The sequence below is a fragment of the Cucurbita maxima genome, unplaced genomic scaffold (genome assembly GCF_002738345.1).
Source record: "Cucurbita maxima cultivar Rimu unplaced genomic scaffold, Cmax_1.0 Cma_Scf00028, whole genome shotgun sequence".
NCBI lineage: Eukaryota > Viridiplantae > Streptophyta > Magnoliopsida > Cucurbitales > Cucurbitaceae > Cucurbita > Cucurbita maxima.
In genome coordinates this window covers 2,016,280-2,033,901 of record NW_019272044.1, presented here as the reverse complement: position 1 = coordinate 2,033,901, position 17,622 = coordinate 2,016,280, and the positions used below count along the sequence as shown (strand labels likewise).

Sequence of the window (17,622 nt, the reverse complement as noted above, 5' to 3'; positions counted from 1 at the left end):
CATCAAATGTTGAATCCAAATTACAAATCCAAGATATTGGACGTTACAAAATTGTCATTATATTTTAAAAATAATAATATTAACCTAATCTTCAAAAGTTTCAATAATATCTTTTTAAAAAATAAAAAAAATAAAAAAAAATCCTCAAAACAAAGCCATGAGAGCTTATGCTGAAAGTGGACAATATCATACTATTATGGAGAGTCATGATTCCTAACACAGTATTAAAGTCATGCCCTAAACTTAGTCATGACAATAGAATTCTCAAATATCGAACAAAGATTATGAGGCTCAATTAAGGGGAGGTTGTTCGAGAGGTCCATACATGGTATCAGAGTCGTGCCCTAAACTTAGCCATGACAATAGAATTCTCAAATATCGAACAAAGATTATGAGGCTCGATTAAGGGGAGGTTGTTCGAGAGCTCCATGCATGGTATCAGAGTCGTGCCCTAAACTTAGCCATGACAATAGAATCCTCAAATATCGAACAAAGATTATGAGGCTCGATTAAGGGAAGATTGTTCGAGAGCTCCATACATGATATCAGAGTCATGTCTTAAACTTAGCTATGAGAATAGAATTCTCAAATATCTAATAAAGATTAGTATTTTTGAAATGTTTGAAGATTAGGTTAATACTATGCCTCAAACCGTTTCCATCCAAAACTAAGGTAATTATATTTTTAGATTTTTTTTTTTCATCGGTAAGTTTAAGTTTAAGAGTATTATTGGAACTTTTAAAAGTTTAGATACATTTTTTTTTTTTGTAAACAACGTGCAAGTCGAGTAACTGAGCCATCGAAACATATCAAAGAAACCCACCAAAAAAATCCATCGTTGGACAAAAATCTTGAAGATATCACAGATGCCTCTTTTAACCTAATCCTTGAATTAATTAATAGATATCACAAATGCCTTGTGAACGAAGCTTACTACATTGTCTTCAACCTTCTTCTAAGGATAAGAACTAATAATGACATATACACTCTCTCTCTCACACACACTTGTATGGAGACCAAATTTTGATTCATTTCATGTAGGGACCATAACCTTGAGTTACTAATGTGTTCATTCAACTATAAAAATTACGGAAAAGGACGTGATTCTTCGTTTAAGCAAATCTGATATCTATGATTTAGATCACACTTGTACACGAACTGATACACTACTTTATCATGTACATCCACTTTGACCTATTGTAATGGAGCAAAGGACGTGACTGCTCATTTAAACATATATTCACGATTGAATCGTGATGTTTCATGTCTATGATTTAGAACTAAAACATAGTGCCTTTTATATAGAACTAAAACTAGACAATTGAAAGTATAAGGACTAATATAAAACGAAACTCGAAGTACAACTAAAACTATATTTTAACCTTTTTTTTCTTGTAAGATCGTAGTAAAAAAAATGGGTTTGTAACCGCTTAATCCCACCACTGCAAATATTGTCCGGTTTGACTCGTTACATATCATCATCAATCTCACAGTTTTAAAACGTGTCTGCTAGGGAGAGACACCCTTATAAGGAATGTTTTGTTCCAACTGATCTAGGATCTCACAATCCACCCCTTGAGGCCTAACATCTTCGATGGTACATCACCAGGTGACTGGCTCTGATACCATTTGTAACAATTCAAGTCCTCCACTAGCAGATATTGTCCGCTTTGACCCGTTACGTATCACCATCAGTCTTATGGTTTTAAAATGCATCTGCTAGGAAGAGGTTTTCACGCTCTAATAAGAAATATTTTGTTCCCCTCTCCAACAAATATAGGATATCACAGGTTATTATTGCAAGAATCAACGCATTTTTTGGGACTTAGAATTCAAACCTATAATCTCTTGGTCAAAGATATATATTAAAACGAGTAGAACTATAGTTAAAATTAGTTGTCTTGTGGAAAAATGATTTGAAATAGATACTCTTTGGAAATGGATATTGATATCAATTTTCCCAATAAGCTTAGCACCAAAATTGTGATATCACATATTAGTTCAGGAGGAGAACGAAACACTTTTTATAAGGATATGAAAATCTTTACTAACAGGCACATTTTAAAAACTTTGAGAGAAAGCCCATAAAAGTCCAAAAAAAACTATATCTGCTAACGATGGACTTAGATCGTTACACAAATTACGTCGTTTATAGCTAATATGAGGCATAGAAGTAGCCTTTCCACCCTTGTTTGAGAGTAATTAATGAGAAAGAACCAAACCTAATCCAAGCTAAGGCTTTTTTTCATGAAATTTTGAACAATGTCAACATAAACAATAATGGGTTTCTTGGAATTATAACCCATTTGTGGGCTATGAATGGAATGAATTAACCCTAATAATACAACCACACAATCATACACAAACTATATTATATTTACAAATTTCAAAAAAGCTACTTTCCCAATAAAAAATTTTGAATTTTAGGTAATATACAAACATATATTTAATGTGGGATTGTTTATGCATTACTTGTTGCCTTTTTTTTTTATTAATAATATTCTAGTTTTTGAAACTTATTATTCAAATATTGTAATTTTTAATCTATACCAGCCTTCTCTGAGTCGATGAACAATTTTTTGACTAAAGGGACGAGAATGTATTAAATAATAAAAAGACGAAACAGGAAGATTCGAAGGGAGGAGAATCATTGAAATTTTTATTAATAAAAATTATGACCATCGGTGTGAAAAAGAAAGAAATCTTAAATTCTTCGTTAAAATTCTCTTGAAGGAACGAAGAACTTCTAGTTTAGAAACGTCTTATGACCATCGGTTTGAGAACGAAATATTCTTTATAAGAGTGAGGAAACGTCTCTCTAATAGACGTGTTTTAAATTGTGAGGCTGATAATGATACATAATAGGTCAAAGTAGACTATATTTACTAACCCTAAATTTAAAAAAAATATCTAAAGTATTCTCGTCCCAAATGAAAACATGTTCGAGGAACGAAGGTACCTACAATAATATTTCTTCAAAAAAGTATTATATATTAATAATAAATGTTACAATATTATTAAAAGAAAATCTATTGTAGGCTATAATCCAAACATAATTATGTATTTGTTCTTATTTATTTATTTATTTATTGGGTAATGAATCTAAATCATGACTCAGAAATATAGAATCATACAATGGCATGATAATGGGGTTGATCAAAATGCCTAATGGCTTCTGAAAAAGCTGGATTTTGAGATGAGTAGAGACACAACTTTTTTTTTTTTTTTTTATTCCAAGGAAATATGACTATCAAAAGTGAAACTTAGTCCTTCCGTCAGATGAGATGTGACCTATAATTATGTATACAATATAGTATGCAATTTGAAATGACTTTCATAACACAAAAATTAAAAGTTTAAGAGCTTATTAAACATGTTTTAAAGTTTAAGTGTGAGATCTCACATCGGTTGAAGAGGGGAGTGAAGTATTCCTTATAAATGTGGGGAAATCTCTTCCTATCATATCATTTTAAAATGGTGAGGTTAACGTATGTCATTACATAACGAGTCAAAATGGACAATATTTACTAGCAGTAGACTTGAACTGTTACGTTCCGTACGGAAAAAGGAAAAATTAAAATTCAACAGTGAAACTTAAATTTAACCTAAGGAAGAATAAAGCAAAGAGATGAATGTTCCCAATGCACATAATAGGAGAGGAAAAGATTTAAGATGGGATTCTTTGTCGTAATTAGATCAATGTTTCTCCTTTTCTTTTCTTTTCTTTTCTTTTCTTTTCTTTTCTTTTCTTTTTGGCGTTGGTCGTTGAGTGGTGGGAATGTGCAAATAACCCATCTCAAGCAAATGACTTTGATTCAAACATAAATAATGAATGAGATGTATGGTTGGGTTTGGCAGTCCCCATTATGTACACTTCCTCATTTCAATTGTTTGTCTTTTGCAATTGGAATGAAGCAAAACATTACACACCCATTAGTGGAACGGGAGAAAAGAAAGCTGATGAATTTCTTTTCTTTTCCGGCATACAGTTGAAACCCACACTTTCATAAAAAAAATGTTTTATTCTTCTCTCTAACGGATGTGGAAACTCATAATCCATCCCTTCGAGGCTCAATGTCTTTGTTGGCACACCGCTTTATGTCCACCCTCTTTCGGAGGCATATCTCATGGAGTGTGACTCTAATACCATTTCTAATAACCTAAGTCCACCACTAGCAAATATTATCCTCTTTGAGTTTTTCCCTTCGGACTTTCCATCAAAGTTGTTAAAACGCATCTGTTAAGGAGAAGTTTTTACACCCTTGAATGTTTCATTCTCCCCCATCAATGTGAGATTTCAAGTCAACTAATATATACATCTAATATACACATCCTGCAGAAGAAGAGCACATGTTGCAGCTTGATTTTCCTGCAATTATAGCTTTTGAAAAGAAAGCTCAATGATTAACCTATTTTAGGCCCATTTATTGCAATCATCTGGCCCAAAATAAAAATAAGGAACAAAGAATGAATAAAAGACAGCCCACGTTGGAAACTTTTCCTTTTCAACATGCATTTCACAGGCATCTACCAGATCTTTCCCTGAAAATTTTCAATCACTTGCTGCCAGAAAAATGACACCCCAATGCCCAATCCTAATCTCAGTTCAAGGTTCATGATTTAACTGATCATTTCATCACAGATAAGAAGGAACAGACAAATGAGGTGAGGAATCTGTGGAAAGATAATGCACATTTAATGCTGTTGCCATATAAACATCAATGGCTGTTGAGCGAACAAATTACACAAGGACATAACAGCATCATGTTTGGAGACCTTGACCTAAAGTCAATAGAGGAAAAAAAATCTGCATCAAATCATAGATTGTCTATCTGCTTAAGGGAAGAAAAGTGAGCATCAATTCGGTTAAGAGTTTCTTGATCAATAATAGTTTTATTAATCAACTTTGGCAATGAATAACCCAATTCTTTCCTCGAGTCTAAATCTTTCTTTATAACTTGCTCCTTGGGCATGTCAGTCTCTTCAGATTCTGTTTGACTGGATGTTATGTGCTGGTTAAATAGCTGATGTTTCATTGCCAAGCAAGATTTTAAATCCTCCTCGTTCCGGGCTTTGTTTAGCTTGTCAATGAGATCACCTAAAGCTCGAGCTCTTTTGGCATGCCAACCTTTTACTGTTGTCCATCCATCGTTTCGATTTGTCTGGTCAGCAACCTTACCAGATTCAACCTGGTCAGTAACCTCATCGTCGTTATCAGTTGCCTCGACCTTTTTAAGTTTCATCAGTCCATCTTCAACAATTTCCCGTATCCTCTTTCTAGAGTCGTCTGATCCTGATCCTAACGATAACTTCAATCCAGGTATCACTTCCTCAGTGCCTTCTGTAGCAAAGTTTGAGGGTCCGTCCTTGAGAGACCCATCAACCATAGATTTCATGGAAAATACCTCCTCCAATAGATTAACGTTCTTCATGTATCGATCAAAAGCTTCATTTTCTGCTTCAATATGTCTCTCCCGAAATTCCCTCAACTTGGAAAATCTCCATTCATTAATTGCAGCGGCATCCTAAAAACTATCTCGAATTAGAACAGGGCAGTGTACTTGTGTTCAAAAACTACAAAGCAGAAGATAAATTGACTAATTATGAACACCTTTCTAGTCAGTGGCTTCCGTGAACGGAGAGGGATTTGCACATTGTTGAACTGGGAAAAGTTGCTAGAAAGTTGTCGAAGTGAAGCTACTCTATGGGAAGTCCTGAAGCACACAACCAACGAAAATGAAAATCTCAACACAGCCCAAAGAAAAGCCTAAATATAGCTTTGAACTGTGAAACTTGGAACATTCAGACTCCAGTAACAGTAGCCTAATTAAGCATTGTTATGATGGATTAGTACGTGTTGAACTGTTGGCTGTAGCGGGGGTTGGATCCCAGAGAAATAATCTGATCATCTTCAGGGGAAGAAAAGTATCAAATTAACCTTAAAGGGGTTCACAAAAGGTTAGAAAGAGTAACGGAAATTTCCTTAATCTTAAACCAATGATGTATTGATTCATTGAAGATCCTAATGTTCAATTCTCAGATGAGAATACTTGAGGCTAAAATCAATAACTTTCGACCTTCAACCAAAAACATTATCAAATATACCATTGAAGAATATGACCGACAGATTTCACGTATATAAATAATATAAGAGACGCAAGATTGGTGCAGGGAAACCAATATCCTGAATATAATTATCTCTTGGTAGTCGGAACAACATAAATATAGGTGTAAAGTAAAATATATGGAATCTAGAACTCACATACTTACCCAGATGATGATGGATCTGCTGATTGCTTGTCAAATAGAGGAGAGCTCAAAGTAGGCGTCTTGTCCGTAAAAGTCGCGTTTGCTTTTAACACTGCAAGATAAAATCAACAACATCAAAATCACAAACCAAACCTTCAAACTGACAAAATCACAAGTCCTTCACAACCTCACAGCAAGCTACCGGGAAAAAGTGCAGACAGGTCAACGACAAATATAAACATAAGATAAAATTGATAAAATTTACGGAGAAATTTTTTTTACCTCTAGACGTGTTATACCAATTTTTACCCTAAACATTCAATTTCTTTAAATTGTACCTTAATCCTTAAGGAATGTTGCAATTGTTACCTTCTAGTTGACTTTTCTTTTTTAAAAATTTAAAATATATTTGAATGTGCATTTACTGAATTATAAAACATAATCAGGCACAAAATTGTGGAGACTTTTAAAGAAAACAACATAAAAATTGGATTTTTGTTGAAATTTGAGAGTTTTGGGAGATTTGTTCAACGGTCAATCCTGTACATTAATTGAGATAGTAGTATGATGTTTGATTTTTGTTGATATTTTTGTACTGGTTTTTTTAAAAAAAAAATTAGTGGATGAGTCTGGTGAAAATTGAATTTGATAAAAATTGAAACATTGTCTAAATATGGAGTTTAAATTGATAAAATTGAAACAGTTATATATCAACAAAAACAAATGTTCAATAATCGGTGTCCAGTGCGATCCTAGCTAACAAGATGGGCGTTGGGTGGGATCATTCCCTTCCTCTTACTTGGGTCTACTCCTTGGTCATAACCCCAAGACAAAGGGAGGGAGGGAGACTCGCTCTGATTCAGCCAATCCTCAGTGGTACTCCAGGTTACTGCTTATCTCTGTTTATGATGTGTGAACGCTTGCAGTAACCTGGAGAGCTTGTGTAATTTTTTATGGGAAGGGGTGGAGGAAGGGAAGAGCATGCACTTGGTTAGTTAGGAGGTTGTGGATAATCTAGTGGAGCTTGGGGAATTAGGTATAGGGAATCTAGGATGTGTAACGATGCCTTGTTGGCTAAGTAGATGTGCATTTTTCTTGTGAGTCTAACCGTTTGTGGCATAAGGTTACTGAGAGTATATGGCCCTCACCCATTTGGTTGGTCTTCAAAAGGGGTGTGAGGAGGTACTACCAAACATCCTTGGAAGGGTATCTCTCATGGAGTCCATTTCTTTTCCCAATTTTTTTGTTTTGTACGCACCAGATAAGTACTTATTTCCGAGAAGATATTTGATTGGGGGATATCCCTCTTTGCACCTTGTTTCCTTGCCTTAACCATTTATCCAACTCAACATCCTCCTTTATGGCCTCCTTCCCTCATTTTGAAACTCTTCCTTTATTTCTCTTGGTCTCAGTCGACCCCTTTCTGACAGAGAGGCTCATGATGTGATCCTCCCCCACTTTAAATGGTGATTTTCCTCTCGGGTGGAGAGACGACTACCGGGTCTTGAGTCCTAGTCCTTTGAACAGGTTCTCCTATCAGTCATTCTTTGGGTGTCTTGGAGTTCTCCCATGTTTTGGATCGTCAAAACATGTTTTCTTAACTCTCCTCTTCTACTTGGAGTTCTCCCATGTTTTCTTAGCTTTGGAAGATTAAAATTCCAAAGAAGGTCAAATTTTATGTGTGGCAGGTTCTTCTTGATGGGATGAATATTTTGGATCGCGTTCAAAGTTTCTCACCCAAGTTGATTTGGACCCAATAGTGTATAATTTGCAGGGAAGCAGTCAAGGACTTGGATCATCTCCTTTGCTCTTGTCAGTTCACTAGATTGATGGAGTTATTTCTTTGAGACTCTCTCTTAGTTTGGTGTAGCCTAAGAGCAGTAGAGATTTACTTGAGGAGTGTCTTCCTTCTCCCCTTTTAGTGATAAAGGCAACAGGCTTTGGTTGGATTATCTTTGTGCTATTCTGTGGGGGCTTTGGGGGAAAAGAGCAATAAAATTTTAGAAGGGTTAAAAAACTTGTAGGGGAGTCGTGGTCCCTTATTAGATTTCATACTTCTCTTTGGGTTTCGGTTGGTAAGACATTTATAATTTTTCTTTAGGCCTTATTTTGTTTCTAGGACCTCACTAGTGCCTCTAATGTAATGCAAGGATGCCGTGACATCAGGAGATTTTTCATACTGAACTCTCTCGAAGATTTAAACATGGAACCTTTGAGTAGGTGTTACTCAAAGATTGCAAACCATATAAAGATATCAATTTGCAAGTTCAATTTGAGATATGTATATTCGAGGGGTTCAAAGTCCATGGAAGAGTGGCAGGTCTTGGCTAAGTTTGACACCTCTCTTCAGGAGTCAATAACTAAGGAGTTCATGGGTTATGCATTATCACCAATTCTAAACAATTGGAGCCCTTCTTGGTAATTTAGTTTCATTAGTTGTCTTTGTAGAGTTCTCTCTATCTTTTGTTTTTTTTTTTCTTTTCTTGTAGCGCACAATGATTTTTTTTTTTTTTTTTTTTTCACGAGAGAGAGAGAGCACGCCTATATCTCCACCCAACTGATTATATCATTAGGTTGTTTTCAATGTTTTCAAGGCAAGCTTAGGTAACTGTCTACAAAGACGAGCAAAACAGGAAGCACTAAGTGCACTTGGGTCTTAAATGCGAAACCTGTTATCACTAAGAAATGAAAGTACAAAAAAGATCAAGCCAAAGGTGGCAACAACAAAAACTTGAAAAGATAAAATGGCCAGCACCATGACTCCTACAACTGACTTGGTCTCTCTTTGGTCACCTGTTGCACTTTAGGATTTGGCAATAAAGAAGAAGAAAAAGGAGATTTTATTCATTTTTTAGTACTTTGGACTATAATGTCCACTCTTTTTCTCAGTTCATCGCTTGAAGATACAAAAGTGCACCAAAGTAAGTCTATGGAATAGAAATATAACAAATTTATTTATCACGGATTCTTATTTCCTAGTTAAAATATATAATTATACTTCTCCAATTTTACATCAAGCAAGTATTGCCTCTAAGCATGCAAAAAGTTTGCCGGTTTCTTCTTATAAGAAATCACATTTTCAAAAAATAGTCCAGCAAAAGAAGTCAAACTAAAACAAAAATGGCTTTAATCTATCAAAATACAACCTAAAGAGAATTTACAAAAATCCCTGTACACCAAAGTCAAAGAGAGACAAGGAACCAAACATTCTCTCCAGGAATCTCAACCCCTCTAAAAATTATAGTCATCTGACAATGTACTCAATGTTTTTAATGGCTAAATGCAATATTGAGGGCTTCTTAAGAAGTATAAAAAGATTAAAAACCGTTCAATTTAGTCATGTCCAGTCCTTTTGGAACTTAAGATTGGAATCGAGCACTTGGATTTTCTAAGACAAGAATCGCTACATCAATTGGTCTATTGAATACACGTCTCTTTTGGCTATCTCATGAAGCAAATTGTCTCCTCTTTCTGTATAATAGTTTATCTACCCTTGGTTATCGATAGAGGTTTCTTTTTTCTTTTTGTAATTTATTTATCAATAGGATCTTATTTTGTATCCTTCTCATCATACCAATGAATTGTTTCTATGTTCAATCTATCTCATCATATCAATGAATTGTTTCTGTTTTCAATAAAATAAATAAATAAACTATGCAACATGAATTGTTTCAGTTTTTATCTAGTCTCAGCACCTTTTTCGATATGACTAGATTGAATGAAGAAAGTCAGAATGACCTCTTCTTTTTGTGCTTTTGGGATTGTTCCTTATGGACAATTTGGTATTAGTTGGTGCTTCCCTACAAGAAACTATGAGGCTCTTTTCCAACTTATTTTTGGATTTTCCTTCGAGGACGATGGTCGTATGTTGTGGTTTAATGCTATTTCGGCAACATTGTGGAAAGTTTGGCTAGAGAGGAACCAGAGGGTCTTCATAGAAAAAAGAACTAGTATTGATGATCCGTGGGAGTCTATTAAATTCTTTGCCTCCATCTGGTATTCTCTTACTAACTTTATTTTGTAATTACTACCCTGAGAGTCTTCTTTTAACCCTTTAGCCCTTTGGGGATATCTCATCTCCCCCTTCTTTGTATGATCTTCTTGCTAGCAACACATATTCTTGTTTCTTATAATAAATAAAATAAAAAGAATTTTAAGAAAAGAATCATAGGCTACAAGGGTTGTTTTCTGAGAATCACTAGTTCCTTTTTCAGCTCCGGTGTACCCAAGGAGGGCACCAGGCCATAATTGTATTGTATGAGTCTACAAGGGTTGGATAATGGACATGCCATGGCAAATCAAAATTAATTATAACTGTACAGCCAATAGAGATATCACTTTCATACCGTGGATATGGCACGGGTTTTGATTTCTCGCACAACAGCTCTTGCATGATTCATAAGGACACCTGCGCGCAACGTTTCAAAGATAAGATTGTCGAAGATTCTAAACAATGGCTTGCAAATAAAATATCAAAATCAGCTAATCAGCTTAAACCGGGTCCAAATAATATATCTGATCTAATTATGAAGATAAGTAGCAAAAAAACACTTTCCAAAGTGCCATATTATACATATTAGCGAAAAATCAATCTACAAAAAAAAAAAAAAAAAATTGACAGAAGAACGCTACCTTCACTACAAACAAAACAAATCTAGGGTTTCAAGCGCACTAAAAATAAAAAAATTCAAGTCAAAAGGAGAGGAAACAGCAGGAGAGGAGATTATTAAACCTTGAACGAGCAACATTGCCACAAACCCTACACTTGGGTTTGTTGAGCCCGCGAAGGGTCTTCGGCGGCGTTGCGGTACGGTTGGCCAAATGGTTGGAGGAAACAGCGGCGTTAACCGTGACTGCGCTGGCAGTGGTGGTGGCGGTGTCGGAGCTATTGTTGCTAACGGTTGGCGACGGAGCCGCCATGCAAGGAAACGAAGCGAAAAATTAGAGACGGAAGTGTATAATCCGAGAGGAAAAAGGTGGGAAGGAGTAAGAGAATTGGGAAATTGGCGAAGAATTTTTGAAAAATTGTTGAAGGGCGGGAAATTGAGTATTTGTGTTTTAGTTTGGCGGTAACAGATCGGGAAATCGGCGACGGCGACGGCGAAAGCTGTAAAGAAAGAGATACGGCGAGCATCCACCAGTCCCCTTCCCTAAACGGTTTCCGTGGCATTTCTGAATAATGAAAAATAAATATATGGTAAACTGGCCCAACCCTTACCTTTTGGGCTTCCTCAATTGGGCCTTGGGCTGGGCTTTTTCTTTTATTTTATTTTCATTTATTTATTTATTTATTTATTCCCTTCCTCCATGGTTTAATTAATATTTAATTTTTTCCACAAAATGTTTATGCAAAATCTTTATATATTTTTGGCTATTAACTAACCACTAAAAAAAAACCTTGAATCTCCTCGGTTGACGTTGTCTGGTTTCGTTCTCAATCGTGCTTTAATGGTCATCGATTAAGGTAGAGGCATCTTTGAAGTTGGTCGTGGACTATTTTAAAACCTTGACGGGAAGCCCAAAGCTAGGTTATAGACTGTTAAACAAACACAACTCTCCACAATGGTATGATATTATTCACTTTGAGCATAAGCTCTCATGGCCTTGCTTTGAGCTTCCACAAAAGACCTTATATCAATGGAAATAGTATTCATTGGTTATAAACTCATTATCATTCCCTAAATTAGCCGATGTGGGACTTTCATCATCCAACACGGACTACCTGACTACTAGGCATCCAAGCTTGGTGAGATTCAATCACAAACCTCGGTTCATATGATATAGGCATCGAACAGTGGTTCAAACTCAGGTTCAGATTTTAACTCTAATTATGATTGCCACATATCAAACTTAATTCCTAATATTTAATAGGGTTAATGAGTTGAAATAATTGAGTTTGAACTTTTATGTAACCCTATATTTTTCATAATCAATTCATTTAAGAATTAAGAGTTAAAATTAATTCCATAAAATAAACAAAAAAAATTATATATTGACATAGGTTGGTTCATGAATTTCCGTAAAAATAGATTGGGTTGAACCGAACTGTAATTTCAATATATATATATTTTTCTTACCATCCATTTATATCTACGTGTATTTATTTTATTTTTATTTAATTTCATAATTAATTTTTTATTATTTATTCTCCTATATTTAAAATTATTCAAAATTTAATTAAATTTTTGAAAAGAAATAAATGGATGAAACAAACTAACCTCTTACTTTTATTTAAAACAAAAATTTAAATAAACCAACTCAACTTAAAAAAACTATGGCTTGGTTCATTATTTAATAAATATTGTTTAGATTAAAAATTTTACAATCCGACCAATTGAATTGAGTTTTAAAAATGTCTAAATCCGACCCTACCTAACCCACGACATAAAATATTCCAAGCTTTTTTTATCGTTTTTAAAATGGAACATGATAAAATTGGAACGATTAGCATGGCCCCTGCACAAGGATGATATGCACAAATCGAGAAATAATATTAGAGCCAGACACTGGACGATGTGTCAGCCTTCTTGCTGTTCCCCGAAGGAGGTAGACACAAGGCAATGTGCTAATAAGGACACTGGCCCCAAAGAGGGTGGATTTGGCAGGGGTCCCACATCGATTGGAGGAAGGAAAGAGTGCCAGCGAGGACACTAAGCCCCGAAGGGGGTGGATTGTGATGTCCCACATTGGTTGGGGAGGAGAACAAAACATCATTTAAGGGTGTGGAAACCTTCCCCTAGCAGACGCGTTTTAAAGCCTTGAGGAGAAGTTCAAAAGAAAAGTTGAAAGAAGACAATATCTACCCGCAGTAGATATGAGTAGTTACAAATGTTACCGTCAAATTGGGATGGAAAAATTGAATTTTCATACAAAAATGAATCTTACGTGTAATAAAAAAAATTGTAAATACTTTATGGGAAAGATTTTTTTAGTATAGATTAAAAAAATAATGTCACATGTGAATCAAATTAGGAATTATTTATCGATGGAATATTGACTTATGTCTTCAGATATCAAATTCAAAGAAAATATCTTTTATATATATATATATATATATATATACTTTAATTAAGACTTAATTCGAGATCGTCGTGCTAATATTTTTTTTTAATAGTAATAATATGAAATAAATTAATATGTTGTGCTTGATCTAATATTATATGAATATTTAATTTTTAAAGTCTCGTATAAAATAATTATTTTAAAAAAGATTATAACTTAAAATATTAATTTATTTGATTAATCATTAAAATAATTGTGTTACAAATAATTTTTTATAGAACCAAATAATTGACCATTGAAGTTGGTCGTATTTTTTCCACGTGTACATTTAATAATTTCTAGGAGAGACTTAGTGAAAAAGAAACAAATAAAATATATTTTTCCAAAGTGGGTTTGAAAAATGTGTTGCAAAATTATTACATTTAGGTGGTGGGTAAATTTGAAATTTGAAAATAGTTGTTTGAATAATATTTATATGTGCAAGCGAGATCGTTGGACTTTGAAGGGAGTGGACACTGAGCGGTGTGTCAGCGAGGACGTTGGACACTGAAGGGGTGAATTATGAGATCTCACGTCGACTAGAGAGAGAAATGAGTGCCAACAAGAACGCTAGACCTCAAAAGGGATGGATTGTGAGATCCCACATCGGTTAGAGAAGAGAACAAAACATTTCTTATAAGGGTGTGGAAACCTCTCCTTGTAAACGCGTTTCAAAACCGTGAGGCTGACGACGATAAGTAACGAGCCAAAGCAAATAATATATGCTCCAAATTTAGGTGGTGGGTAAATTTGAAATTTTAAAAAAATTGTTTGAATAATATTTATATGTGCTAGCGAGATCGTTGAACTTCGAAAGGGGTGGACACCAGACAGTGTGCTAGCGAGGACGTTGGACACTGAAATGAGTGTCAACAAGGACTCTAGACCTCGAAATGAGTGGATTGTGAGATCTCACATCCGTTGCAAAATAGAACAAAACATTTCTTACAAGGGTGTGGAAACCTATTCTTAGCAAACGTGTATTAAAATCGTGAGGCCGACGACGATACGTAACGAGCCAAAGCGAACAATATCTGCTAGCCGTGAGTTTGGGCTGTTACAATATCAGTCGCATAGTAATAGTATCCCGATACATCGAGCAATTCACTCGACCAAGTATATGCTATTCTAATAATAAGTCTACTTTTGATTGCAGCTTATTACATATTTTCGACCAAGCATATAATTTAAATGTTTAACCAATTATTAAAAACGATTTAAATTTGTCTCCCAAGGGAAGGGAATACAGTTTATGGGTCCTAAAATGACGTGGTAATTGCTACGTCATCAACTCTGATAATGCCACGTAATCATGTCAGATTCTCTGACCATATTATACGGAGGTTATGGTGTGAACATGGCGGCGATTGTCGCCTGTTTCACGTTTTTTAAAATTTAAATCTCAAGAAAATGTCTACGAAATTTCTCATATCAATTATCTAACTAAGGTGAAATAAAATAATAATAATAAAATTTAAAGTTAATTTAGTATTAAAAAAGTAAAAAATATTTAATAAATGTTGAACTTTTTAATTTATTTCTTATAGATAAATATATATTTTTTTATTTTGACATATTAAAAAGTTTAACATATTGTTTTATTATACAAAAAAAAAATTGAAAATTGAGGACCCACAAATTAATTTTTAATTTTTTTAATAATATACCAAAAAAAAATTAAAATTTATTTTTAAAGTTAATAAAAGATTATTAAATATAAAATTAATAGATGTTTTATGTTATTTATTTAGAATGGTCCATGACTTTAGAAAAAATTTGTATCAACCCCAAATTTTTTACTTAATTTAAGGTATACCTATTATGAACATTGAATACGAAAATAATTTTCATAAAACGTCACTTTCATCTTAAAACACAGTCACGGACTTACGTGTTTTGAAAACACTTTTAAAAACGACAAAACGAAAGATTAAATAAAATAAATAAACGTTTAAATTAAAAGTTCATATTCTGACCTAAGTCTAAGAAAATAAATACGACTATCAAATGCATGTGTCATGGTCTCGAGTTGCAAAGTCATCGTCAGCTGTACATAAATGTCTTACCTTAGCCTGAAATAGAAGTGACACGTGACTTGAGTATTTAAAGAAATAATAAGTGATCTCACTATTGGAGTTAAATGCAAGAATATGCGAATACAATGATGGAATCTATCATAACCGTCTATTTTCCTAAGGTACTATCCCAACAGGTAACTTGGATGTGTATCTTATACTCTACACACAACCCATACGTGTGAGTATGGACTCGCCAATCAGTTCCCACACCGCTGGGTCACTTTCCTTGTCGGGCGAGCATACTATAGGAGCTCTTTAGGCTGGACACCCGTTAGAACTAGTAACTGCCATGACAGCATTAGGTTAAACATAATGATAGTTTTCCTACCTTGTAACGTACGCATCCGTACTCTCGTGAAATGTAAGGGGTATCCCCCAATGCATGAGCACACAATAATGCATAAGGTCCCAACATTTTTCCATTTCCATTATCATTTAATATAACGCCGCTAGTATTCCGTACATATCATATCATTTTTCAAATCGCTTATCATACCTTTCATGCATACTCCGGTGTTGTAATTCATGTTAGTTCGTCGTTTTGCATGTCAATCGGTCATATCATTGTATGCTTCCAGACATAACAATTTTCATCATATACATATCATACCATAACATATCGTATTACAATATAACATATCGTAAATATGTCAATTATCATATGTCTCGTATCATAACATATTTCATATCATTTTCATATCATATCACAATAAATAAATAAATAAATAAATAATATATATATATATATATCATTCATATCTCGTATCATATCGTAAACACTTCGTGGTCATATTGTTCTCTAACTTATCATAGTTTTACCATTCTTATACCTATCATAGTCATATCGTTATATGAACGTACCTTAGTCATATCGTTACAGGAACGCGTTCTAACGCTATTATTCTATCAATCTATCATAATCTTATCTCTTTCTACCCATAACCTAACCATATTCTTTTATCGATCAATAGTGACCATATCGTTTTTATCAATCTCTCATATCCATAGTACTTCGATACGTAACCTAACTTTAACATTTCATAAACATATCTTACTCTTATCATTACATAACGTTTAGTGCATTCTTCTCATATCCTATCTCAAACATATCATTGAATACATCACCGTAAGTATTATCATACAATTCACATATTCTATTGGCACGACTAAGTTTAGGGCATGACTCTGATACCATGTTAGACGAACACGACTCTCCACAATAGTATGATATTGTCCACTTTGAGCACAAGCTCTCATGGCTTTGCTTTGGGCTTCCCAAAAGGCCTCATTCTAATGGAGTTAGTATTCCTCACTTATAAACCCTAAATTAGCTAATGTGGGACTTTCATCATCCAACAGTGTTTTTCCTTTTACTCGGTTTGTTTTCTCCGTTAGTTTTACCAAATTAATATCATTCAATAAAATAAAAGGGAGTGACATGTTCAAATTCCATATCTCATAACTAAATCTGAACTTTTAAAAACTAAATCGGAACCTTTTTTATTTTTTGTGTTTGTTTTAAGGAAGTACTGATAAGTGTTTAGCCAGTTATTATAGTAAAGGAATCGTGAGAGATTAGAGGAGAGTTTTTTTCTATTTATTTAAACAATAAGTATATTTGGGCGAATTATTTTAGAAAGTACCGGTAACAATTTTTAAGTGAAATATAATTGAGATGCTCGACAATTTTTTTATTTATTTATATCACGACTCATGATAATCTAGTTTCATTTGTCAGGACTTAAAAAATAGGAGTGTTGATGGTCGTTACAATTAGAGATGTTCATTTAACTCGTGGAGACCTACCAAAACGGGACGATAATTCTCTATTTACATAGAACCTGGGGTCGAGTAGAAGAGATTTCTGTCAAGATAAAATTATATTATCTTTTTCTGTCCCTTATTAATATAAATATATATTAAAAAAAAAAACTTTTTGTAAATTATATTTTAGAAACTTTTTAAATTTATTCCAATGAGATTTACTCATTCATTATTCAAGCATTTACCTCAAGTTCCATTTGTCAAAACAAATATTTTTTTAACTAAATATATTTTTTTTAATAATAATAATAATAATAATAATAATAATAATCATAGAAAAGAAAAAAGGTGAGGCAGCCTTCAATTTCTATCCGAACTCTTCAACCGACTTATCAAGATAATTGCATTTCGTGGGGTCCATAAAGCAAATTTTCAAAACAACCGAGGCGAAAATCTAATTATGAAAATTCAAGGGACTTTTTTCACAAAA

The 17,622-nt window shown here is 33.9% G+C and overlaps 1 protein-coding gene and 1 pseudogene across 1 annotated transcript; one reads left to right on the top strand and one right to left on the bottom strand.

Moving 5' to 3' along the window:
• Positions 1 to 4,619: 4,619 nt before the first annotated feature.
• LOC111465049 lies at positions 4,620 to 11,408 on the bottom strand. The gene is made up of 5 exons (XM_023109311.1): positions 10,982 to 11,408; positions 10,596 to 10,657; positions 6,271 to 6,361; positions 5,612 to 5,714; positions 4,620 to 5,525 (listed from the first exon to the last, which is right to left on the bottom strand). The coding sequence occupies exons 1-5, from the start codon at positions 11,167 to 11,169 to the stop codon at positions 4,818 to 4,820; spliced, it is 1,152 nt and encodes a 383-aa protein (XP_022965079.1). The 5' UTR covers positions 11,170 to 11,408; the 3' UTR covers positions 4,620 to 4,817.
• A 1,249-nt stretch (positions 11,409 to 12,657) lies between these two features.
• LOC111465272 lies at positions 12,658 to 12,744 on the top strand (annotated as a pseudogene).
• Positions 12,745 to 17,622: the final 4,878 nt, after the last annotated feature.

Coding starts and splice junctions, on each gene's coding strand:
- LOC111465049 (XM_023109311.1), bottom strand. CDS start 11,169: ATGGCGGCTCCGTCGCCAACCGTTAGCAACAATAGCTCCGACACCGCC. Junction 10,658..10,981: donor GGCAATGTTGCTCGTTCAAG/GTTTAATAATCT, acceptor CGTTGCGCGCAG/GTGTCCTTATGAATCATGCA. Junction 5,526..5,611: donor GGAAGCCACTGACTAGAAAG/GTGTTCATAATT, acceptor GATAGTTTTTAG/GATGCCGCTGCAATTAATGA.